The sequence below is a fragment of the Nasonia vitripennis genome, chromosome 2, assembly GCF_009193385.2.
Source record: "Nasonia vitripennis strain AsymCx chromosome 2, Nvit_psr_1.1, whole genome shotgun sequence".
NCBI lineage: Eukaryota > Metazoa > Arthropoda > Insecta > Hymenoptera > Pteromalidae > Nasonia > Nasonia vitripennis.
Window position 1 is genome coordinate 19,367,893 of NC_045758.1, and position 26,145 is coordinate 19,394,037.

At 52.7% G+C, this 26,145-nt stretch overlaps 1 protein-coding gene across 3 annotated transcripts in view; it reads left to right on the forward strand.

Annotated features, from left to right (window-relative positions):
* The window catches only part of LOC100115067 (semaphorin-2A), a 273,030-nt gene that overhangs the window by 236,250 nt on the left and 10,635 nt on the right, over positions 1-26,145 (forward strand). For all 3 annotated transcript variants that reach the window (XM_016989530.3, XM_031922659.2, XM_001599841.5), the window contains 5 exons: positions 6,162-6,249; positions 12,267-12,318; positions 24,767-24,829; positions 25,043-25,150; positions 25,490-25,760. In XM_016989530.3, coding sequence (XP_016845019.1) covers positions 6,162-6,249; positions 12,267-12,318; positions 24,767-24,829; positions 25,043-25,150; positions 25,490-25,760 — 582 coding nt within the window. The remainder of the gene's footprint in view (positions 1-6,161; positions 6,250-12,266; positions 12,319-24,766; positions 24,830-25,042; positions 25,151-25,489; positions 25,761-26,145) is intronic.

The window sequence follows — 26,145 nt, forward strand, 5'->3', positions numbered from 1 at the left end:
ATCGCGCGTGGCTGTCTACTCGCTGGCAAGTTGCTAGTCGCGCGCCCGCCGCTGCACAGCCCGGGGTGAGAGCACTTGTCTGTGCGGCTCCTCGCCGGGCGGATAAACGCAAATCGGGGGCCGCCGAGAGAGAGGTGGAGAGAGAGAGAGAGAGAGAGAGAGAGAGAGAGAGAGAGAGAGAGAGAGAGAGAGAGCCGTACAGCAGGAGATACTGCGATTCCCGAACGGTCCGGGCACTGTGCGGTTATCCGTGCTGCGCCGGGATACGGAGACTCGCTATCGGCGACGCGGCTCTTAGCTCGCTGCCTTGCCGCTCGCTCTCTAGTCTCTCTCTCTCTCTGTACGTACGGAGCCTCGGGGGGCCGTGTAGTGTGCGGATTTGCGAAGAGTGTATTGTCGTGTCGCGAGAGCGGATCAGTAAGCATCGCTGGAGCGCAAAACATGTCTATTTCGTCGTGAGAGACGGCCCGGATGAGAGGCGGGATCGAGTGCAGGCAGGATACGCTGCGCTGTTTGGCCCCAAACTCGGCCTCTCTCCTCAGGCGCTACTACTTCTGCTCCGCTCGGCTCCCACCGGTGCATCGAGCACAACCGCCGGCGTCGCCGCTGATGAGAAGCGGGATACGCGTTGTTCTACAGCAGCAGGCAGCTTCCCACGAATATCCAGCAGCCCTCCCCAAACTCTCTGCTGGCGCTCGGCGATCTTTCCGCTCTCGCAGGTCGCGGGACCCTGATGCAGCGCGTAACGAAGAAACAAAAGAGCGCACCCCGACGATCCGACGGACAGCCAGGAGTGATCAGCTCCTCCCCCTCGCACGCGGGCTTTAATTTATACGCTCGCCGGACGAGCGCGGAGGGGAGCAGCCCTTTAACGAATCCGCGTTATTATCATGCTAATACACGCGAAGAGCAAGTTTTCGCTTCGCGGTAATCTCGGGCGCGCGAGCAACAACTCGTGTTCGCTATCGGCGCCCGGAGAGTCGGATTTAAATTGTAAAAGTTCATTTGGCAGCGGCGAAGGAATGCCGCTCTCAGACAAAAAAGTTGAGCACTCAATTCTAATTTATTTCGGAAAGAATTTTAATCCGGGCCAGCAGCGGCAGTCGTTTCCAATTTGCCGAACTCGGCTCAGCTATCGAACCGCGACCGCGCGCTCGCGGGGGCAACTTTTAAACAAAGCAAACTTTTAACGAATACATACGATCGGGCGCTTGCACCGGGCTAGATCTGCGTATCGGATCCGCCTGTACACAGAGAGCCAGCGTAAGAAGTGGCGAAAGAACGGGGGGCACAAAGCGGCCGAGCGAGCGAGAGAAAGAGAGAAAGAGAGAATAACTCTCCTCGCGGACTCGAGGGATTAAAATAATAATAACGTTGGAAATTGGACACGGTCGCGCGCGAGTTGCGGGTAATCCCCTCGTAATCTTCGGCGGCCATATGCCCGCGCGCGTGGCTGCGTGCGCGTTACCTATACGCTCGCACTTGGAAGCGAGCCAGGCGAACGTAAAAAATGATCGCGCGCGTGCGGCCCGCTCCTAATCTCTCGCGCGCTCTACTCTACGCACCGCGGAGGGGAATTTATTCAATTGCGAATCCCGGGACCTCGTGCGTACACCCATACCTATATAGCCGCTCAGTGCCGCAAGCCCCATATATCACGAGCCGTAAAGTCGAGCTATGTAAGATTTTTTTTTTTTTTAATATCGGAGGGGATGGAGCGTACGGCGCCGAGACCATAAAATAAGCTTGACGAACTGGAACAAAAGAAGCGCGCGCGGGCTTTTCCACACGCGAGCGAGCGCCCTTCTCGCATTCTCGCACTGGCTATTATTCTCTCGGCATTTTTTTCCGCCGCCGTCCCGATGCCAAAGTCGTTCGTCGCGGTTTTCAGAAATTATACGCGCAGGGGCATTTTTCTCATTCTCCTAATATCGCGTCGTCGAGTCGCGCTTTGATTGAAACGTCATCGATCGGAGTCGGGGCTAGCGTAGTACAATGAAGTTTTATAAACTTTCCGATCAGATTAGAGGAGCGAATTTAAAAAATTCGTTGCGCCAATAAATTTTACGAGCAGCGGCGCATAAAGTTTCCCGATAGCAAAACAAGCGGAGATAACGCAGTAACAAATGGGCAGACGCTTTTTATTGGCGACGCTTTCGATCTGGCAGACGCGGCCGGACTTGATTAAATAAAACCCCGCGAGAAGAATCAGTTAGCCGTGAAAGAATTGATTGCGCCGGGAGCAGCATACCTATACACGCTTTACAATAAGGGAATCACGAAATCTCAGGTCGCGCGGGCGTTTGTACGTCGCGAAAGTATGATAAAAATAAAACTGGAAATTTTATAACTCGGCCTCGATCTCTGATGGAGAGAGAGGGAGATAGCCCAGTGCGCACGTGCGGCTATACACAATGCCGCGCGCCGCGCGCAGGTATACCTACACTGTTATGATAACGAAAGCCGATTTTATTTCCGCGCGTAAAATCGTAACGCCGCAAGTTCATCGACTCGCGCCGCTCCGGGAGCGAGCGAGCGCGCGGAAAAAACGGATCCGAAAAGTCGGGGCAAAGAAAGCCTCGGGGAGCTGCGCTAGCTCGCTGAAATATTTCCCGTCTCCCGCCGATAAGAGTCGCCGGGAAATAAAATTTCGCAAAATCTTTCGGCATTCGTAAGCCGCGCGCACTGGGTGAGTCACGAGCGCGTGCTTTCCAAGGAGCGGAGCGGGAGCACGAAACCAATTTAGCGCCCCATTGTCCCCCGAGTCATAATCCCGAGCCATTGTTCTCGCGGCCGCGCGCCGGCGCTCTCGGCATTTACATTCGATCGTCGCGGGCGAATCCGCGAGAGCCTCTATATAACATCCTCCTCTTTCTGGCTTTCCTTCTTCTTAGCGAGCGTAAACTCATTTAGCCGCGCTCTCGCGGCCGGGAATAAATGTTTTTTAAAATTCCCGCGGCTCGTCGGAATATCTCGCGTCGTCGCTGCGCAGCTAACCCGGTTACGGGGAAAAGTTCCCTGCTGAGCACGGAATCAAGGTTCGTCCTTTTTTGCACTCGGCGCGCTGCTTGCTGCGATTATCACGAGAACAAGTGCGCGATGATTCCGGGGAGCTGCGTTCGAATGCGTACGCGGAAGATCGATCGACACGCGCATCGCATGTACGAGGGCATATCGAACATTGCTCATATGCTCGGAATTCCCCGCTGCGAAATTCGCGATGCGCAATAATTCGCGGCAATCGAGTAAGCGCGCGCGCATGCGAGATTTTTCGCGATGCGCTAAAGCGATCCCGCCGGCACACCCCGGAAGTTGCCCGGCGTAAATATTCCAGCGCGAGGTACCTATAGCTCCCGCGCTCTCTGCGGAAGACGTTTAAAAAGTAGGGCAGGCGCGCGGGCGCGAGGAAAAGCGATTAAGTCAATATCGCGCCGGCGGCGACGGCACCCGCCACCTTCCTTTTTCTCTCTTCTCTTTCGCTAACGATTTTCTAGTTTTGCTGCCCTACTTTATAGAAAGTTCAGCGACACCGACTGTTAGTCAATGCGCATCGGAAAAAGAGAGAGGCAGAGAGTGAGAAAGAATAGTCGGCGCTGTTTAGCCAGCGAATTTTTGCCCGATTTATCAGCTCGAGCGATCGAGCTCGTCCTGCCCGCTCGCGAGACACGGCAATAAGAGCTACGAGAAATCCTCGAGATTTAATTGAATCGAGCTGGCACAGAGAGAGAGAGAGAGAGAGAGAGGTCTTTATTTGCTAAAAGCAAAAAAATAATACAAATTAGATCACAAAGACTGTGTCGAGAGAGAGAGAGAGAGAGAGAGAGAGAGAGAGAGAGAGAGAGAGAGAGAGAGCGGCTGTCTGCGCGTCGCTCGCGAGATTATTCAGTCAGCGGCGCGCGGGCATAGAATGGTAATAAGATAAAAAAGCGACGAAGGCAAAAACATCGGGGGCGGATAACGAGTTGCGCATGCGGGCTCTTTTAATTGAAGGACATTCGAGTCTTTTCTCTTCTCCTGTACAATCGGGCCTTTGCGTGGACTGAACAGTGCCTCCTCTGGCGGCACGCAGAGCACGACTACTGGCGAAGGAAGAAAAAGTTGGAACGCGCTTTAATTAAGCTCGGATCGAAGGAATTTTCAGCGCGCGGCGAGCTGCTGTTTTCGGGGGATCCTCGAATTCAAATAGATGGCTTCCGATGCCGAGGGTCGTTAGCTATTATCTCGAGCGCTAATAACCCCTCGGACTGGCTGCGCGCGATCGTATCTGCGCCTCTCGAGCCGAGGCGAAGTTGCGATCCTCTATACCTATACACATACGTAGCGGCCCGATAGTTCCACACCGACTTATCTGGCCTGCCTCATCTTTCTCGGCCTGGAAAACTTTTTAACGCCGGGGATCAGTAATGGCTTTCGTCGAGCCTAGTCCTGCAGCCGTGCCAAGATGAAAATCTCGCGTCGACGTGTCCGCGTGTGTGTGTGTGTGTGTGTGTGCGCGCCAGATGAATCCTTTCCCTTTCCGCCCTTTCTCCCTCCGGCACGCAGCCGCCTCATCCTTTTTATCAGCGCATATTGATTGCCTTATCTCGTTCAGATAAATTATCCCCCGACTTTTGTTCTCGCCCGCTTGCGGCTTATTCTATCTCCACGCTCCCGCGTCCGTTTTAATTTCGAGCTCGGCCTCTACTTCTCGCGCGCGCGCGTGGATTTTTTCATTTTGCACTGCGCGCACGATGTAAACCTCTTTTATCGTCGGCGCGAGAGCTGCAAAAAGAGAAAATCCCTTGAAAGCGGCGGCGGAGAGAAGCCACAAAGAATTATCCATTATGTCCGATCGATTGATTTTTCAGGCTTTGTGAAAAAAGGCGAAAGTGAAAAGCCCTTTCTCTTCTCTCTGCGTACGTGTGTGCGTTATAAATATCATGAGCCGCTCCGATAGTCGTAAGCCGGCGCGGAACGCATTATAAACATCGGATAAGCCCGACGTCGTTACTACACATATATCTCGCGCAGAAGAAAAGTCGATGATGGATATTAGGCGAGGGCTTAAAGCCGAAGCGAGAACAGGAGCGTTAAAGAAGTGCCAGCGAAGAAGATATGCGGCTCTCGCTCGGCTGCGGGAGGGGGTTGGCAAGTTTGGAAATTCACATTCTTATCGCGTGTCGAGCATACTCTCTCCGAAGAGAATAATCCCCCTAACTAAATGTTAAGCATACGCGCATACAACAACACGCGCGTGCGCTCCCAGCCAAGAGCAGCGCGGTCCCGGCCATAAATAGCGGCGCAGAGACAGGCCCTCCCCAGCGACAACGCGCAGAGTGAGAGAACGGAATGTCGTTCGGCTGAATGAAGATAGTGATAGATGCAGAGAGCGAGAGAGAGCTTTTCGGAATCGACTGCGCGCAAGAGCGGGGGCAGCTAGCGCCGAAAACCGAGGGGAGAGCGCGCGCGAGAGAATCTTGTTAGACCCCTTTCATTCGCGCGCTCGTGCGCCCCTGCGATATCGCTCGTAGCTCTTTCTCTTTCTCATTCTCTGAATACATGGCGCTAGTTCGCTCTCTCTCTCTCTCTCTCTCTCTCTCTCTCTCTCTCGCTCTCTCTCTCTCTCTGTTAGTCTAGCGCGCGCCATGCAGTCTGTACAGCGCGGGGCTGAAACTTCTTTCTTATGTTAAGCAGATCATTGTCGAGCCCGTCCCACGTGAAAACTCGAATCGGGAGCGGGAGGAAAATCGCGTTGGCTTTTTCCCCGCGCGAGCTTTGTAGCCCTCCCTTTGTTTTTACTGAGAATTTCTCCCGACTGCCGCCGACGAATTAATTAAAGCCACTTGCCGGGGCTCCGCAGGAGCCCTCTGGACTATTGACATTCGTCTAGTAGCTGGCTGTGTCTTGGCTTTGCAGCCGGATATCGCCGGATCGACGTATTAAACGTCCTGTAATTTCCGCGGGACTACACGCGAGAGTTAGCCGTTTAAGCAAAAGTCGGCTTTGGCCGGATTACTCTGCGGCCGCCGTCGTTATTGTAAAAGTCGCGATAAAATTTTAATGGCGACGAGCCCAGGCCAACGAAAGCTTCGGACGGTATATTTTCGGCCCTCGTCCGCTCGTGAGCAAAGACTGACGAGCTGACAACCTGCTAATCCTGCGCAACTTTTTTCTGCTTCCAGAGCACGTACGTGAATTCAGCTGCGGCATGCTGTACTACAGAACACTCTACCTGGACAGCAAGAGAGACGCCTTGTACGTCGGAGCGATGTAAGTATCGATTGACTGCTATGCTATATATACCGTCGTCGCTGCGCGCGGCTTTTATATACTTGCTCTATCCTGACCGACTGCTATACTTTCGATAGGTTCTTTGATGTCTTGCCGATAACTGGTGCTTACTTGCAAAGACTTTTATCTCCACTTCTCTGCTTTTTTCTCCTCCGAGAACCCTCTAATTTCCGAGCTTGCTTCTACGCTAATGGCACGGGATTTGTACCATTGCACGAGACGTAGACACTCCGCTCATGTTCATTCATATTTTTATGCCCCTTGCTTTCTCTTCCATGGTTTTATATTATTTTCGATCGATGCGTTGAGTTCTCGGCGCGTAATTGTTTCTTCCCCGAACGTGTCAATTAGTTATGATGCAACCGCTGGCTTTTCAGGTCAATGCGATCAAGCGGTGCATTGTTTTCGAAAATATTTTCCGATGCCGGAAGCGAGCTACGCAGAGCCCGCTGACCCATAGCTCGCGCATATTTTTGCGTGTGCGCGATATTGCGCTCTATACGACGCGAATAAAAATAACCGTCGCCGCGGGACTTTGGAAAACCTCGTAATTATCGTCGTCGGCGAAGGTTGGCGTCAACAGAAGATATACACATAGAAACAACAAGTCTCGACAATGTCTCTCCGCATTTAGAATTAACAAGCGTTTTTCACGTGCGCACTGCTCCGCGGACATTGTACGCTCGTATACATATAGTCTTTTTTCGTCAGTAGAGCGCTTCAGCGAGTCAGAAGAATCGGCTTTGTAAGAGTCTCCGGCAGCGGCAGCAGCGCGGCAAAAGCCTCTTCTTTCGCGGGGGATAGTGCGCGCACCACGTCCGGGAAAAAAGCAGCGCAGTGACAGTGTGAATGGCCCTTGTTCACTCAAAGTTCGCGTCCTAATGAGTTTCGCGGATCGAGTCCTCGTTTAAGCTCATCAGCCGCGCGCGCTTAAAAAGAAAAGTTACGAGATGACGACCGAGAGAGAAACAAGGTATGAATCACATGAAAGTATTGTTAATGTCGGGACGGGTCCTCTACTCCCGAGCCGACATTATTATTTCGAGTTCGCGAGTCGGCTCTCCTAATAAGCGGCTGATGTCGCCGTCAGCAGCGACGAGAGTCGCGTCATTAGTGGAGGAGGATATTATTCCCCGATTCGGTCTTCCGTCGAAACTCGCTTTGTGTGCGCCCCCTTCTTAATTTGGTAAATACCGACGAAATCTTACCGTCGCACAATATGCGCGGGGAGCACGAAGCCGCGGGGGCGTCATCGGGTTGCGATCTTGACATCGAGACGCACGACTCGTCAGTTCTCGAGAGGACCGGCCGACTGCTGCACGCGCTGTATCGGGTTCGCGTATTAGCTGCTTTGGCAAATCCAAATTTCATCTCCCGCCTGAGAATAAAGAGGAAGAGGAGGAGGAGGAAGAAAACGAGAGGCTGCTATAAGAGAAGCCCGGATTGTCGAGTCGTCCGGTCGGAAGTAACGATTCGCATGGATGAACGGCTTGGGACTGGTGCCAAGCTTGCGGAGGACTTCCTTCTTTGCCTCCTCCCAACTATTGCTGGCTGCTATCCTCTCCTTTTTTCTTCTTTGTCCTTGTACCGACGCTGCCGCTGTTGCTGGGGACTGCGCGCGAGGGAGAGAAACTTGTGTACAAGCGGTGGAGAACCTTTTCTTGGGATAATAAATGCGCGAGCGCGGCCGCGCCTCGAACTTTGTAGCAACGGAAATACGGGCACTTCCGGCATCTTTGCCGCAATAATTTTTCCAAAAATCTTTTGTTCGCTCTCCCGCTCTGCGCTTCGTGCTAACGAACCGCGAATAATGCGAGCTGACAAAATTAAACAAGATTCAATTATAAAGGGCACGGCAATCTCGTCTAATTGAATGTCTGCCGAGTGCATCCAACGTGTGCACGAGGATCGAGTCATCAGCTTTACTGCGTCCCCCTTAAATTAATAAGATCGTTAAAACTGCACGCCTGCAGAGCCGAGGGCAATAAATCTCGAGTGGCTTCCGTCTCGCTGATGGCGATACTTTTTCGATCATCTTATATAAAACTAATCCTTTTTGGCCTTTATAACGCAATCAAAGAGCGCAGCGAGTCTATATCGCCGCGTGTATAGAGCGGGATCGGGAAAAGGCTGAAGGGAAAAAGGGTCGGCGGGCGGGGCGGGGGTAGTAACGATAAATCGCATTTTCCGGAGGAGGCAGGTACTTCGATTTTAACGTTTCCGGCTTTCTGGCTCGGTTCCACGTGCCTGCACTCGCGCTCGCGCAGCCCGCCGCCGAGGTGCGCCGCTCTCCGTTCCGCGCTCCGTGCAGCGTGTATATACGTGTATACATATACGGAACGCTCGGAAAGCCGAGTCTGGGCGCTCTCGCACTATCAGTACCACTATAAAGAATCGAATTCCAATAGGAATTCCAAGGAAGAAGAGACCCGCCACTGATAGACGTTTCGCTTCGAATGGCTCGTAACGATAAATTATCCTTTCTCTCGTATATCTTTTTCACGATTATCTGCAGCCGAGCTTATCTCTCTGCTCTCTCGCTCCCGGATGTTTTCTCTCTCCGACAATTACCTTCGCTGCCGACAACCTTTTTTTCCTTCCGACTCCGAATACCCCCCGCTGATTTGTGCCGTTTATTTTTAGCGCGTGCGTGCCGTGGCCTGCCGGCGTCCATCGAGTATTGAATGATGCGAGCGCGCGCGGAAACGATTCGCGTGTGTGTTCATTGAAATATGAATTTATTTTTCTCGACAAACGTTATAATCATAATAATAAAAGCTTTCCGCGGAGAAGAGCTCGCATTTGATGCATAATTTCGTAATACGCTTTGCGCGCATTAACGTTCAATTAATAAACATTGCATTAAATTCATCAATTAAATTGCTCACAGCTACGTGACTCAGCTGTCATGGCCGCCGCACCTACAACATAGCTGAATGAACCTCTAAACCAACATGAGTATTCGCATAATTATTGCGAATTTTGCAAAACCTAAGGCATTTTTAGAATCCGCAATTAAATTGCAAACGTTTTGTGCTACTCTTATGCCAATGTACAGTTTTTATATCGTATAAATAGGCCACCTCACTTATTCTCTGCAGCGAAAATCTAGAAACAGCCTTATATTGGCATAAGAGTAGGATTCTACAAGTGCCTTGGGTCTTGCAAAATTCGCAGTAATTTTGCAAAAAATAATGTTGAATTGATTGGCGTCTCCCCTCCATGCTCTCCACATTATGCATTTGAATTCGCGGCAGTCTGCATTCTGTTCTTCTATTGGTGCGTGGCGGCCATGACAGCTGAGACGCGTACTGGCGCCACCTAGGCCGAGCTTGCAGGGCAAACATCCTCATAGCAAACGTGTTTGCGTAATATGTTTTATTTTCACGTTCGGATTAATTCCTCGAAATTTAATTGCGCATTTAATCGCATTGCAAAGATGCGAAAATTTCGTATGGACGCGAGCTCAGCAAGGAATTTAACTCGAGGGAAAAAACGAGTCGCGCTTGTTCAGCTGATGGGAATTTAAGCGTTTACATCGAAACTCGTTTTATCATCCGAATGTGCGGAGTTTCGCGCGGGCATTGTCCTCGGCTGCATCGTTCGGGCGCGCGCGAGTTCGACTGCAAGTGTTTGCAGCAAAATATTTGCTCGACGGCGCCATTTCTTTTCATCTCTCGTCGGCTTCGAATTCTATTTCCCGGCCGCACGCGCGGCGACGAGCGTTGCGAGGCAGCTCATCGATCAATCCATTACAAAAACTTTTTGTTGTCCCGCGCGCACTTTATTTTTCCCGCTCCGATGAGTTTGCGCTGCGCACACAGTGGCTGCGCGCATATTTGTGTTCCGCGCGCAAATCGCGATGGATTCAGCCGAGGCAAGAGCTCGGGAACAAGTGGCATTGTCGCGCAAAACGGTTACTACCCTCGCGCCCGCGCACCGTACTCGCCCCCGTGTCTATATGCACAAGGATGCGCGAGGCCGCAGTCGCGGAAAAATGGCACGACCCGACGCGCTCTTCTTCGCGCGCTCGTGCAAAAGCTTCGTTATGTTTTCCACTCGTGCGCGCGTTGTTTTTTACCTTCGGGTGGCTGTTTGCGAAGAGCGTCATCCCCCGCCGACTCTTGTAACCGCCGTTAATTAGAAGTGCGACGCAAGTTAATTCCGGTTTGAGAATTTTGCGGCTACGCTCGCATCGTTTTCTCGCAATTAAGGCTCGCGCTAATTGAACGTTCCCAATTATCATGCGGCCTTGTTCTCCCTGCCTCTCTCTCGCCAGAATGCGTGGGTGCTCTCCAATAACGTGAGTGCAGCAGCAGCAGCAGCAGCTCTTCTCTTTTTGCACGCCCGCGTTTTCCCTCTTTCTAGGCGACTGCTGGATGAAGACTGATAGACGCCAACGACATAATCAACGCGGCCGATTGCGTGACCCTCCATCAGCCATTAGCCGCGAGCCGTCTATCTGTCTGTCTCCGTCTATGTCTGTCCGATGTAGGTTCGCGCGCGCGAGGGACGCTAGTTCGGGAAAGTTGTTTGTCTTGATGACCGTATAATTATTCCCGATCGAGCGGCGAGCGTTCGTTTTCCTAATTGCTTTCCTCGCGACTATCTCTCTCTCTCTTTATGTTTACCCCGCGCGCGTAACTGGGTGATGCGTTATATTCAGCGATGCCGAAACCGCCCGGGGCGAAATTCGACGAAGCTCGCCTCGGAGCCCGACGCGCAGCTATCGACAGAAGTTGTCAAACACCGACACACACGCGCAGCGGCTAAAAGACTGGCTGTTGGCAGTTCGAAAGCGGGAAAGACTTTTTTCCCACGTGCGCGTACTAGCCGGCGGAGTTGCAAGTTGGTCGTTTTGCGGCTCCAAATTGAAATTGATGCTCCTATCCCCGAGTAGGTACTTGGGAATTTTTGTACCTCCTCCATTTCGCTCCTTCAAATTCACTCGTGTTTTTTTCACGGCCGCGTATTGAGGGGGCAAAAGTTAACCTGCGTTTATACGTTTTTCCGTCCCGTCGAATAATCAACGCTTACGATGAACGGGATTACGCATCGGCAATAAAGTTAGCCGGAGCGACGGCGCTAATGCCGCAAAATACCGTCGACCGCTGTCGCGGCGCGCGCTAAAGTGGGTGAATTCGATTTGCAATCGCGCGACAGTCTCTGCCTCTCCGCAGAGAGAAAGCCGACGGTTCCTTTCGAGCGCACCGCCGTACTCCCTTGCGCCTCTTTGCTCTCCTCCGCGCCCGGAGCTCCTCGAGCCGCTGGAAATCTCCGAGGTAATCGTGACCTAGCGCGAGATCGACGCGTTCACCTCTATACCGTGCAGCGAAGCGGAGAGAGAGAGAGAGAGAGAGAGAGAGAGAGAGAGAGAGAGAGAGAGAGAGCCGAGATTTTATCGTCCCGGGCACTCTTTACTCGCTCCGTCGGGGAACAGTCGTATAAGTATTTCTCTTCCGCTAACCGATATAAGATTCGCACTGACCGAATATACAGCAGCGCCATCTATACCCGCTCAGCTATTCTTCTCGCACTCGATGCATATATCTAGAGCGCACTTCTGCGCAAATAATCTCGCTTCTGCTATACCTATACCTGCAGTATACTGCGGCGAGAAGCGAGCAAATGAAAGACTCTCTGCGTTATAATAGCGAGGCGACGCCGCACAACGCGGCCAGCGCCGCCGCCTCTGCTGATATGATGAATTAATAATGCTTCCTCTAAAATGTAAATGCATCTCAATAAACTACTGGTGCGAGCGACACTCGCAAAAACACGAGGCAAGCCGGCGCGCCGTAGCTAACCATAACCGTATATAACGCGCGAAAGATAAGAGAGAATAACATATCGTGCAGACGTGCAGAATAAAAATCCAGCGCGCGCGAGCGAGCGGACCCTCTTTTCGCTTAATCTCACCGTTAACCAGAATAAAGTGTTCCAAAAGGAAAAGAAAAAAAATGACTAACCATTTCTCTTCTCTTTGTGTGTTCCAGGGACAAGGTCTTTAGGCTAAACTTGAGCAACATTAGCCACTCCAACTGCGAGGTAAGCAGCCGTGCGATGCACTCTTTTTCGGCGCATTAAAACGCGCAAGTACAACGTTATTTCGACGCAGCGAGGCCGGCCGGCGCCGTGCGAAAGTTGAGCGAGAGTTTTGATGGAATGTACGGAGGGAAAGTGTCACCTGGTGCGCTGCGAAAACTTATCAACTTTGCGAATTTAAAATTTCCCAGCGCGTGTATTATGCGACGGACTACGTCCCCCGGAAAATCGCAGCCCGGGAAGATCGGCAGGTCTCTCCTCTGTATTTATTTTTTGTTCCTCCGCCGGAAGGACTTTAAGCTCGGCTCGGCGGTTCGCCTCGAAAGCCGGGCATAAAAAATGCCCGACGGCGAGTCTCGCCGCGCGGCGCCACGCGCTTTGTGAATAATAATGCATCGAGCCTCGGGGGAACCAGCTCCGTCGCAGCTAAGTATAATGCGCGCGGAGAGAAACAGAGCGGGCGCACTTGACCCGCGTAATGTCGGCTGTGATTTTGAATCATTGCCGCATCCATCTCGGAGGAAACATCTCTCTCTCTCTCTCTCTCTCTCTCTCTTTCTCTCTCTCTCTCTCTCTCTCTCTCTCTCTCTCTCCCTTTCTCTCTCTCTGGCTCAGCGATGGACAGAGAGCGAGCGATCCCCTCGGCTCTTGAGCCCCGAGTGACGACCCAGTGGCAGCGCCATACAGTCTGCAGCGAATATGCCACACGCACTGGCTCGTAAAGCCGAAAATGGCTCGAGAATCCCCCGTAAAACTGTCAATCATAGAGCGCGTGAGAGAGACTGCTGTACGCTGCGAACCCTTTTCGGCGCCAGGACAGCTGACGCGTTTCTGCTGCTAAGCGATCCATTGTCGATATAGGCGAGTCTCGCCTACTCGCTTCTCCTCTGGTCGTCGGACGAAATTTCAGGTACAGCTCACCGACCACTGGCTCCAATCTAATAATCGATTCTCGAAAGGCTCCGTTCGTTTGTTCACATATTCATCCATAATGCAGCCCGAATAATAATGGATCACAAAAACGGATGCGGAAGGATCCGGGCTTTGTACTTGGCACACTAGCGTATAAGAGAAGGAGCGCGCGTTTCGACTGTGGTCTCTGGCGCGCTCTGTTCCGATGAAGAAATAATGCCGGCCAGCAGCCGGGGATGCGGGCAGGTAATCGCGAGAGCGTGCCACGTGGCAGATTGCGCTCGCAGTCCTGTTCTTTATTTTGCAGTCCCGGCGCGATCGTGCTCCTCGATGTTTGTGCCGCTGCCTCCTTCTCCTGCCGTTCCCGGTTTCCTCCTCGCGGGGCTCCCTCTCGGATCTCGGGAGCGAGATTTCGCCCGAGTCGTGACCGGTTACAAACGAGGTTGCGAAGAACACGGGAGCCGAGATTGTCCGCGGTCGTTTCCGAATCGATCTCTCGACGAGCGAGCGGAAAAACGAAAGAAAGAGAGCGAGTGCGGGAGGAAGGAGGGAAGCAGCCAGCTGCAACTATCGCAAGTGACGCTAGCGTTTTACTGTCGGACACTCAAATATAAAGACTTTTTTATTTTCTTTCTCTCGCCCCCTGCCGCCGTCGTTCTCTATATCTGTCCGTCTCTTTCTCTTTCTGCCTCTGCGTCTCCTCCGCAGTCCCCTCTGCTGTTTTCCCTTTTATTTAATTTGGCAGTCTGAGCGCACAGGTGATTTGGGGGCAGAGAAGATCGATTTTATGAGTTTTATCGCACCGTGCGGCGCCTTTGTCGATTTCGCGCGAATGTTGCTAACTCAGCCCCTTGCCATAAGAGCGCATACATCGAGTTCCCGCGATTGAAACGTATCGAGACGCCGCCTGACTATATCAATAATTGAGAAACTCGCGCAATCGCTTGATTTAGAGTACGCAGAGGAATTGCTCTATTCAATACGCAGGACGCTGGCTCTCCCCGCGCGATATTTTATTCACTACTACAGCCATACAAAATTAAATGTATAGTACCTCGGAGAGCCGTATCCAGTCGTCGTCGTCGTAAAGGCCTCCCCCCGTCCTCCCGTACCCTCGCGAAAAACTACGCGTTAATACTTCATGCTATACCAGCGCAATGAATATTTCACTTTTCTTTATTTCATTTCCATTCGACAACGCCTGTCACGTACGTGTCGCGCCCGATGAATTTTGAACGAACTGCCGGAGGGACGTCGCGCGACTCACCCGTAAGACGAATAATTGTTTACGAGAAAAGAGCGGATAATCGCGCTTTCTCGGGTGTCCGATGGAGGAGATCTCCGGTTTCGCGTTCCTCGGAGCCATTAGAAAAGCGCCGAATAATCCTCGCTTTGGATTGCGGATTGCCAGGCTGGGGGGACATCAGAGAGAAAAGCGAGTTAGGGGAGGCGCGCAGGCCGATCGACGCGGCGGTTTCTCGTCAATAATTCCGCGAGATCCTGAATCTTTTATCGCAGACTCATTTCGCCGATATATACGCGAGCGGAAGCAGCCGCGGAGCTCGTGTACAGCCGTATATACCGAGCGCCAGATACGGGGTGACGCACGCGATGGTGTGGAAGCGGTCGCGCAGTGAAAATCCTATTGCACCGACGCCGCCACCGCAGGGTTCGATTCCATGGAGAATTAACGCCGACGGGAATGGGGTTTCGATTTTACTTGGGGAGCATCGACGGCAGAGAGACAGACGGATAGAAAGAAGGGAGAAGCGGCTATACAGGCTCGCGCGCACACGCACACTGAGCGCGCGAGAGACAGAAGAACGCGCTAGAAAAAAGAGCGGCGGACCAGACAGAGAAGAGAGCGAGAGGGGGGGGGGGGAAGCGCCGGGAGTCCCGAACCGTAAAAACGTTAACGCCAAGCCGCAGAAACGATCCCTTTTCTCTGCCGGGCATTCGTCGACGGCCACTAGAGCGAGCGAGCGAGCGAGTGAATGGCGAACGACTGCAAAAACGATCCGAGTACGCGTCTGTGTTCTAGTGCCAGCAAACAGAAAATACGCCAACACGGAAAATAGAAAAGTCGACGAACGGTTTCTTGCGCCACTCTGTAATTATCCCCGCCTAAAAAGCGCCGCATCGTCGACGCGCTCGCTCATAAAGCACTCCGCGGGGCCCTCCCGATGCGCAACGCTGCGGCGAGAGAAAAAGCTGCCCGTTTACCTACTAACGTCTCGAAATTCGCCGGCGATCAAACGGCTGCGCGAGCGCATATGCACGAGACGGGGGCACTGAAAGGCGCGAAGAGCTGCACGCAGACGGGAAAATAACGGAGCGTGATTGAATTTTACGCGCGCGCATCGATCTCGTGGCTGTGAAAGGCGTTGTTCTTGGATATCCTGCTTGGAAATAGCCGGCCTTCGAGCATTGCACCGAGCGAGTATCACAGAAACGAAGCCGCAGTAGCAGGCGATCCGAAAATCAAATGAAATTTGAAGTTTCCCTGCAGAGCAAGTTTTACCAACACCTTACGCGCGCGCAAGGACAGGAACATACGAGAGCGGGAGAGGTCGATAAGCAATGGGACATCTCCGAGCTAATAAAACGAGCGACGTATATACATGGCCAGAAGCAGCAGCAGAACGATCGAGTGGAAGAGCCAGTGCGGATTTTCCGCGCTGGGGGCTGCAGCGCACGTAACATGTTCGTATCGAGCGTCCTATAGCCTGTCCGCGCGCGCCTGCAAGCTACCGGGGAGTTGGCCGGTCACGCGGCGCACGGAGAAAGTTCCTCCTCCGTCGACGCTGCCACTCTATGCACTGCCGACGGCCGCACATGTGTCTACGTCGGTGTGTTCGAGCTGCATCGCACGCAGGGCCTCGACTTCGGGCTGCACTTGTGGGACTATAGCGAGCTATGGCTGCTGCTTCTGCTGCGGCGGCGGCGGCACTAAAGTATTGAAGGAAAGCTACACGGCTGTAAAAGCGTGCGGATGAGGTATACGCGCCAGTGGTGTATTACACGCCGGCCGCTGCGAGATCGGTTATAAAATCCGTCGGAGGAGCGGCCGTAAACAATCCTGCCAAGTTGCGAGCAGCTGCGCGGCTCTGGACGAATAGAAGCCTTCTCTCGCTGCTGTTGCCGTGGTTGCCCTCTAAAAACGATGGCATATTAAATATACATCGCTCGCGGAGAAAAAGCATGCGCTGCTGCAGCAGGTTGCCTGCATTACTCCGGCTCATCCAGCACACTGCGATTTTCGACTTCCGGCCTTAGCTCGTTTCCGTGCGAGTTTATTTCGACGCGTTGAATTCCATAGAGGCCGCGGCGGTACCCTTTTATTACGCTTTGACGAGCGCTGCACGCTAGACTCCACTTTCGCAACGGGCGCGGGACAGGTTTCTTCTTCCGCCTTCTTCTCGCGTGGTTCTGTCTCGAGACGGCCCGACTATAACACGCCGCCGCCGCCGCTGGCTTCCTATTTCTCTCGGCGAGTTTTGCTCAAACAGTTCTGCAATTTTTCGCCTTCTATTCTCTTGACACTTGATGCGGATGGCGGAATCCGATAACACACGAGCTTTTTTATTTTAACTCGGTATCGTATGCTTCGCTGCTATACTATCTGTATGAAATTTCACGGGGCGAAAATGGGCTTGCCATAGTTTATTCAAGCCCGTCAAAAGGATGGAACTATATTTGACCTCGAAGGTATTCAATTGCGGATCGCCAGGTTGTTCTGCGCAGCGCTGCGCAGCGATTAAAAACATGCATCTGATTGACGTGACTTGATCTTGTTCGATTCAATAATATTCTATCAGCTCCAGGCAACTCGTTGCACCGACAGATTCCAACAATCTCCAGAAAGCTACAACGGAAGCCGTCTGAGAAAACCGTCGCGTGCGCTCGCGCGAGAGTCGGACAATAGAGTACGAGTGTAGCGAGATGATTTACAGCTCGGGAAGCTTATAACTCTGATAGATTTTCGTTTAGGCTGGTTGGAAATACAATTATAAGAGAGTTGATGTCGTTTGCGCACCATGAGCGACAACTAAGTAGTCCGCCCTCCGCCTCTCTCTCTCTCTCTCTCTCTCTCTCAAGAGAGAGAGAGAGAGAGAGAGAGAGAGATAGAGAGAGAAAGCAGCAAGGCGTCTGCCGCAGTCGGCGGCGGAAAGTTTGCACTTCCTCGCTTTGCTTTCCTCCCGGCGTCTGGCCCGTCCCTCGACAATCGGCTTCGTGAGCGAGCGCGCTAACTTGAATTCGAGAAAACATCGAGCGCGACGACGAGCGTGCCGGGCCCAAGCAGAGAAAGTGGGAGGGAGCGCGCGATAAGATAAAGCCCAGCAGCGAGTAGCACAGTGCCAAGATTCTTAACAACCCCGGTAATTGGAGACAACGAAACTCTCCCATTATAAGAGCGAGCAGCTAGCACTCGCGCGACTGTCAACCTTCGTCTCCATAGCATCTCTCTCCCTGCCCCCCTGTCCCCTGGCGGAGTACTCGCCGCCGTACGGCAGACTCCTTGCACTTGGGTGCGCGGAGCACTTGTTCAAAGTCCTTCGTGCGAGGAGGCCACCGCCGCCTACCATCTCTCCTTCTCTCTCATCTCTCACTTTATGGCTTAACTCTTTAATTACCATCTCGACTTGTGTTTATCGTCGCGTTAATTCTCTCGCCTTTGCTTTACCCCGCTCTTCTCTTTGCTCAACTCCCAGGGCTCTTCGTCCTCTCTGTCTCACTCTCTTCGCGTTTTTTGATTGTCTCCCCTCCCGCTGAGCCGCTACTTCATACAAACTTACCGGCAAATTCATGTTTAAATAGCTAATGACATCGCGCGCACGCGGGGGCGGCTTATGTACTTTCCAACTGTCATGGACCCTGCGCGCAGCTTTTCTCGCCAACTCCTTTAATAAATTCTCGCTCCCCTCGCGCTGCACCTTTTCTTGACACCTCCTCGCCGCGCCTCATTTTAGTTTGATACTTCCCGGGACTCGTTATTGTGCGACCTTGCGACGTACTCCGACGATGCTGCTTAATGAAGTACGCGACTCGTGGATCCGATTCGCGAACGAGTTTTATCGACAAATCTCGCTCGTAAAGGGATAACCCGTGCATAGGTATGGAGAAAACGTCGGGGAAAATAAATAATACGTTTTTTCTTGCGGGAGCGCTCTACCTCTCGTCGTCCCTTTTCTCCGTCGGTCTCGCCGCTCGACGTCAATGAACCGGCGAACTTTCAAATGAAATCCGAGCTCTCTGCGGGCAGTGCGTAAGAAGTAAATCACAAAAATGCAAGTTCCGCGGCGGTATCGGATTGGAATCAATATTGAAAGCAGATTGACTCGCCGAAAAATGCCAACTGAAAAGCCTGTGCTCGACCGGCCAACATTAAGTTGTGACCGGATTTCGATGAAAATATTTTTTCCTCCCCTCACACTGCTCTCTTTTTTTAAGTAGCTTTAAAAAATACGGCTTTCAATTGAAATTTATTGCTCTCTTCGATGAGTCCAGCGCGCTATCTTCCGAATGAAACTCTCTTTTCCGCGAAGGGAAAATCCAATCCCGAGTGAAACCGCTGTTACGGGGAGTATAATGGAGCTGGTTTCCGAAAGTAATTAAAAACACGATTTTCGCGAAAGGTCATTTTGGCTTTCGGCTGCTGACCGCACAGCTTTCATCCGCGTGCAATCGAGCCGTACACGAAAATAGTCCAAGTTAAATTTCCTCTTGCGAAAGCTGTTCTACGACTAATCGCAATGGCGATCAGTTTTTCCAAGTCTTTTTCGAGCTCGGAAAGTAGGGGCACCGGCGGTAACGGGGCGAGAAAAAGTCGGTTCTGCGTCGTCTATTCAAGCGTCACTCTATAGGGTAATTTTTTCTGCTGCAACACTGACGATGGCGACGGCCGCTCTCTTTCAGCTCGCGCGCGAGCGGTCTCGCTGTGTAACGCTCCCGACGACACGAATTTCCCGCGCGCGAATTTCGGAGCGACAGGGTCGTTAGAGTCGCGGGGCACAAGTGCCGCATTGAGCGTCGGAGTCGCGCTCATTACTATTTGATGAGATAAAAAGGGCCGCGCTCGCGCGCGGTGGCAGCTCTTGCATTTTTCAGAGGCGGCCCGCGTTCCCCTGCGATACTTCGAGAGGAGTGGGGGAGGGGGAGGGGGTGCAGGAGTGTTGTTACCCCAGGGAGACAGACCCGCAGTTTTTCGGCCTCAATATTTTATCAGGGTAAATTGTATGATCTTGCGCGCAATGTCCCCGCTGCCTTTACTCCCTCCCCGGCTGCCACTGCTGTCGCACGGCGAGCTTCCACGTACGTCGCTCATTTTTCATGCTTTATTTTTTCCGCCGACTTTTTATCGCACTCTCTCCCACTTTTCACCCTTCAAATTCCACTCTAGTCGCGGCGCCGCCTCCACACGTCGCCGCGCGCCCGCTTGTATAGGTGTGTGTGTTTTTTGGCTCGCTCGGATTCTGTCCCTTCCACCCCCCCCCCCCCCCTCCTCCCTAGCAGCAGCAGCTCCAGACTTTAGCCCGTAAATTAAGCGGGGAGAAGCGGCGCTTTTATTGCCTCGCTCCAGAACTCTGCAGACCTGATTAATTAGCTGCCTGTTCGTGATTGAATTAAACCTCGCGTCTGTGTCCATTTATTTCTGAAATATTAATTTCTCGCTCTCCTAATACTTTCCTTATTCAGCGAGCTTGATGGACTCGGTCCACGTACGCGCGTCTCCACTTAGAAAATCGCGGCTCGATAAGGAATTTGCAAAATGCTGCCCTGAAAACGGCGGGAAAGGCAATTGGCAATGAGACGCTCGTACAGCAATCGCGGGGGTGCAGTCAGCCGTTGAGTTCCGACTCAGCAACAGCGGCAGCACTCGAAATTAATAGTCTCGAATCAGCGGGCTGACGTTTCCGCGCGCGATTTCCGATTCGCGACGAGGCGCGTAAAAGCTCGAGTGCCCGAGGGACACCAGTCCTCTTTCTCGGGCGCACGGCACCGAAGAATCGCGCGACACGGAGCGCGGCGTCGACGAGTCATTTAACACGGCTTCGCGCAGCCCCTTTCACGCATCGCGCATACGCCAAGGCATTGATAATGAGGAATTACTGGCGGCGCTGTTTGCCGCCGCGCGCGTCAGCCCGCGAACGTCGCTTAAGCCTGTAATTAAAACCAACGAGCTCGCTCAGCTTCGCACAGGTGCGTGCACGGTAACGCGTCTGGCTGCTGTGCTTCTCGAGATACGTGTAATTAGAACGCAAGTGCCTCACTTCGACTTGTACTCGCGTGCTTCGGACCACTATTTTCTCGCTTCGCACACTGATTCACTTTCGTTATACAGTCAGACGTTACTAGCTAATGTCGAGATTACTGCGCAGCTTCTCCCCTACATCAGATTACCCAGGGCGGGATTGAAGCTTGTCCGCGTGTACGCTGTATCTTCTTCTTTACAACCTCTTAGCTGACTCGCAGACTGTCATTCGAACTTTTTCACCATACACTTCGCAGCCCGAACTTGAGATGCGTACTTGCGAGCAAACTTCACTATTCGATATTTTCAACTCCGGCTATTAAAAATTTACGCGAAATTTTTTTATCGCGCTTCACGAAAGTTGTTGGTATGCGCGCGGCCTGTTTACGAACTTCAACCCGCGTACAGCCCCCAGGTATATGTTAAGCGAAATCGTCCATCAGTCGCGCAAAAGTTCACAAGGACAATTAGGAAAATGCGCCTTGTGAGGAGTGAAGCCGCGCGGTGGAAAACTTGGATCACGTCTCTTTTTACAACTGCAGCACTTCGGCAAATGACAGTAACAGCCAAGGATTATTATTACGCAGTGCGCGCGCTGGCCATTAAGTTTACAGCTGCGGAGGCATTTCGAGCTGCTAGCACGCAAATCAGCCGAAGAGAGCGGCACGGGCGCGCGTGCATGCAAGCGAGCCTCCATTACCGCTGCTGCTGCCGTTGCTGTGGGATGCAGCGAGGCGAACGGCGTCGCGGTGACTATTAAACAGAAATATCTCCCGCGCGCCGTAAAGCTCCCACTGCGGAATCCGGTTCTCGATGCCGCTGCCGCTGCCAGTGCCAGTGCCGCCGTTGCTGCCGTAAGGCCTTTGAGCAGGGGCAGACTCGCGGAGGAGGAAAATCGCAGCATCGGCGCTGCTGCGCTGGCTAAGAAGAAATCGGAGAACGGGAGGTTAAGAACGAGCGGGCGAAATCGCGGAGCTTGCATATCCGAGCGAGAGCGCGGAACTTGCGAGAAAGGAAAATGCCGTCGTTATTATATAGTCGGCCTGTCTCGTCGTTGACTGCTTCTTCTTCTCTCTCCTCCTCCTCCTTCCTCCTCTTCTTCTTCTTCGCCTTCTGCCGCCGCTGCGGTTATATGCTCGGCTTTTTGTGTGCCCACTGCATGTATACGCGAGGCGGACGCATGTTTCACTTGCCTCCACAATATTTCTCTCACTCTCTCTCTCTCTCTCTCTCTCCGCCGCTCGCTTTCTCCAAATCCGATAGCTCAGCAAATCCCTATTGAAAAATGTATCTCTTTCATCCGCCTCTATATTCGTAATTACTTTATCCCCGGATTTTTCAAGCGCGGTCGCCGTATCTCCGCGACTCTCGGGCCGGATTTTCATTGCGCTTCTGCTTGTTCGTCGGATCATTAGTTTCGAAAATCTATTCTGCGGGGGCGTGCGCGCTGATAGCACGTACAATGAGATACGAGAGGATCGAGGAAGATTCAGTTTCCGGCGAAAGCACTTCGCTAATCTCGCCGCGCATAATGATTTTCTATGGTTATGCGCGCGGGTATCTTGCGAATTCGAAAACGCGCGCCCGCTTTAATCAAATTCCAGCGTTTTTCTCGGCGCTGCTCGGCTTGTACACAGCTCAGTAGGGCGATACTCCGGGGGAGAAAATTGCGGAGACGCGCCGAGCCCGATAATGTATAATTTTAATATCCACGCAGAAAAGAAGTCGAGAGAGCGAGAGCGAGATGAGCAAAGTATGAAAAGAGGCGCTTGGGAGTTTATCGACTCGCTGAATGCAATCGCGACGCCGAGAATGAGGGAGCTGGAGAAAAAATAAATAACGACGGCCCTCGCAACTATGCAAACGCGGAAACAAAAAGCGCACACAGCATCAGCGCCGCGGGGAAAATAGAGGAGAGGTAGCTGATTACGCGCATCCAAGTGTGAGTAATCACTGTTCAAGCGGACCCGAGCGCGTCTTGCGAAGATCTCGCGCGCGCGTCGCTCTCGAAATCAGTGACTGCTGCAGAGCCGGGCGTGTACACTGTACAGTATTCCACGTCTGTTTGTCTCCATCTTTGTGGGACACAGCGCCGGCAGTCCATTGAAAGCTCGGCGGGCCGCGAACACCTCGACTTTCGGCATGCACTTTATGCAGAGCTCGCGCGGTTGCTTGATTAAACTCCGCGGCAGCAGCGGCGGAGCAGTAGAACGGGGAATAGCGAGTCTCAGGACGATGACGAGCCGCAGATAGAGAGCGAGAGAGCCAGGGCGAAATAAAGCAGTGGTTGTCATTTTGCTGGCGCGCGCTTCGCCAGACTCGTTTGCGCGTTAATCATGTGCGCCTTTACTTGCTGCTGCGGCACTTTGGATTCCCGGCCCGAGAGAAAGGGAGGAGGGATGAGCCACCGCATTTCCAGCTACGGAATGAGAAAGCCCATCCTCAAAGGGATGGACGAGCACACGCGCGCGCGTTATCGCGGATTGGAATGTTTTCTAATTACGTTCGTCCCGCGCGCTCTCTCCACGCACGCTGCTGCAGATTTAATAACGGGAAAGTGGAATTTTACGTCGCTCGCGCGCTCCTCCTTTTTCAGCCCCCCTGTACTATTGCCAGTTCAAGGTCTGTACTGTGAATTTTTTATTGAGTCGGGCTGCATGCGCCCTCTCCCGCCCGCTCTGTGCGCGCGGATTTACCTGATTTTAATCTTCCTGCGCCAACCGAAACGAAGGATGGGAGAAGCTAAATATATTTTCGAGATGAGCTCTCGGCTAATCACATAAGCGTAATCCCGTTTGATAATTTACGGCGGCCGCGGAATCTGATTTAATAAATAAAGTTTTTAACATTTTTTCATTAAAGCGCGCGAGCGGCCTTGTTCGCGCTGCATACGAAAATACGAGACAGTAATTACATTTTTTGCGAATGCACGAGGAGGAATTCGTCGCGGCGGCTGTATGTGCGCTTTTTTTCTTCAAATAGAGGAACCGCGCGGCGCGCATAAATGAAATAGACGGGCAAGAATCTCATTAGTTTTTGACAAGCAAAGCGTGCGAAAATTTAACGACCTGCAGTCTCTTTTGAGCGACATTCTACTCGCTATCCCGACAAAATCTCCTTATATTTCATCATTAAGCGAAAAAATGACGCACTCGGAGGCTGTCCATAACGAAGCGCGGAGAGATAATGCCGCGCCGGCTTCTCGAGACGGCGACGAGAGTCGTGCACCTACTTTTCCCCGCGCACTCGACCTAGCTCCGCATGACGAGTACCGCTGTTGCAGAAGAGCGCAAGCCCCGGCGAACTTAATTATCGCAGGTGTCGGGTCGGCCGAGATGAAAGGCCGCGAAGCGCGACGGATACGGCACACTGAGCCAGTGGCTGCCGCGCGCCTCTGTGGGTGAACATACAAGTATGTGAATGGAAAGCCGCGAGCGCGTTCCGGCGACGACCTCGTTCCGCGGCGTAAAAGCTCGTTTACGCGGGAATAAAACGGGCGCTCGCGCTCGCGAGAAAAAGGGCCGCTGCCCAAGCACCTAATCAACGCGCGCAGCCAGTCGGAGTAGAGCCGTCGCCGCCGATGCGTGCAGTCGCGATCTCGCCTCGCGGAAATGGCGCAATAACAGCCGGAATGGTTCGTCCGCCGACACCGCTTTTACTGCACGGCTTTGTCGATTGTTCCGGAAAGATCGCCGCGCTGTATTCATTTGTCGCCGGGGCGCGCGTGATTGCCTTTCCGCCGCGCGAGATGGATGAAAATCTAATAATGATCTACGCTTTTGACCTTACCCTACGCGGTTGACCTTATTCCTCGCGCGCACGCTGATTGCGGAACCTTTTAGGTGAAGTGTGCCAACTGTTTTGGCACCTTTTTCTCAGCACCTCGCACGGCGACGAGAGACTGCACAGTGCACAGTGTATTTTCCGACTACTCTTTTCCTCTTGAAATGAAAGAAAGAAATGAAAGAAGAGTGAGAGAGGGAGCAGCAGCAGCGGCAGACATTTTTGATACACTCGGCCTGTGGCGCCCCGTCGACGGCACGCTGGCCTTTGGGATCTGGAAATTAAATGTGAGAAAGAAATGAATAGGGGAGTGGGAACCGCCGACGACGGCTAGGCAACCGGGTTGCGGAGAGCGAGGAAGAATGCGAGAATGCGAGAGTGAGCCGGGCGAGTGTGGCAATGACAAAAAACGCGGATTGCGCTGTTGCGCTTTTGAGATTAAACGCACGAAATTAAAAATTAAATGTTCTAATTGGCTTTTCTCTTTCTGCTTCTCCTTTGCAGAGGGACGCCCTCAATCTCGAGCCGAGCAACGTTGCCAACTGCGTGTCAAAGGGCAAATCAGAGGTACGTACATCATTTCGCTCGTTTTTGCAGCGCGAGAGGAGAGATTGACCGCGAGTAGCTGATGGAAAACGAGTTTGTGCGTGGATTGCGGCGGTCCATCTCTCCTCTCTCTCTCTGTCTCACTTGGTTACTCGATTCGGCTGTAATGGCAGCTTCCTGCACATAAAAAGGCCGGCGAGGCCTGTAATAAACTCTCGGCGCTCGTGTTTTCAGCACTTCGACTGCAGAAATCACATAAGAGTGATACAGCCCATGGAGGAGGGTAACAGGCTATATCTGTGCGGTACGAACGCTCATTCGCCTAAGGACTGGGTGATCTACGTAAGTATTTATCGTGGCTTCGCCTCTCGTTATTTCTCCGCCGTTCTCGAGCCCCATACAGCCGGGAAGCAAGATTTATCTGGCCGCCGCGAACTACGCGCGCGCAGTCATTCGTGCGTTTAAGTACCCGTGTAACGACGCCGAAGAATATACGAGCCGGCTGATATTTAAAGATTACGAGTCCCAAATGCACAATAGGCCTCTCTTAACGACGTGCCTTCTCCCCCGCGTTATGGCCGTGTACTGGCTGTGCTACATACTCGCGGCACATTCCGCTATCGGGAGCAAGAAAAACGCATCTAATAACGAGAAATCGCGCGTCGCTTATTGTATTCGCAGAGCAACCTGACTCACTTGACGCGGCACGAGTACGTGCCCGGAGTGGGCATTGGCATAGCCAAGTGCCCCTACGACCCTGCGGACAACTCGACGGCCGTCTGGGTCGAGAAGGGCAATCCGGGAGACCTGCCAGCCCTCTACTCGGGCACCAATGCCGAGTTCACCAAGGCCGACACCGTCATCTTCCGCACGGATCTCTACAACTTCACCACCACCGACAAGGCCTACAGCTTCAAGAGGACACTCAAATACGACTCCAAGTGGCTCGACAGTGAGTACACGCCATTATACCTCTTTTCTACATCTTGCAAAGTAAATTCACAATGAAAAGCGGGCATGTTCCTTCGATTTGCATAATCGCGATAAATATTGCCGAGGAAAAGAGCGTCATTTCGCGCGGAGAACCAAGATATTCGGAGAAGAGTTCGATAGCGCGGCATAAAGGGCGGCGGCAGCCGGGTGATTGAATCCAAACACAGCGCGACGACCGAATCTAAAGTCCCCGCAGCATTTCTTCCCCCCTCCGCGAGGGGCCGCGATGCTTAATTCCGGGAGGCAGAGAGATAGCAGCTATGCAAAGCAGCGCGGCGGCGAACATTACAATTTCAATGCAGGTGCGCGCGGCTGTAGCGGCGAAATTGCCAAGCCGAATAGAA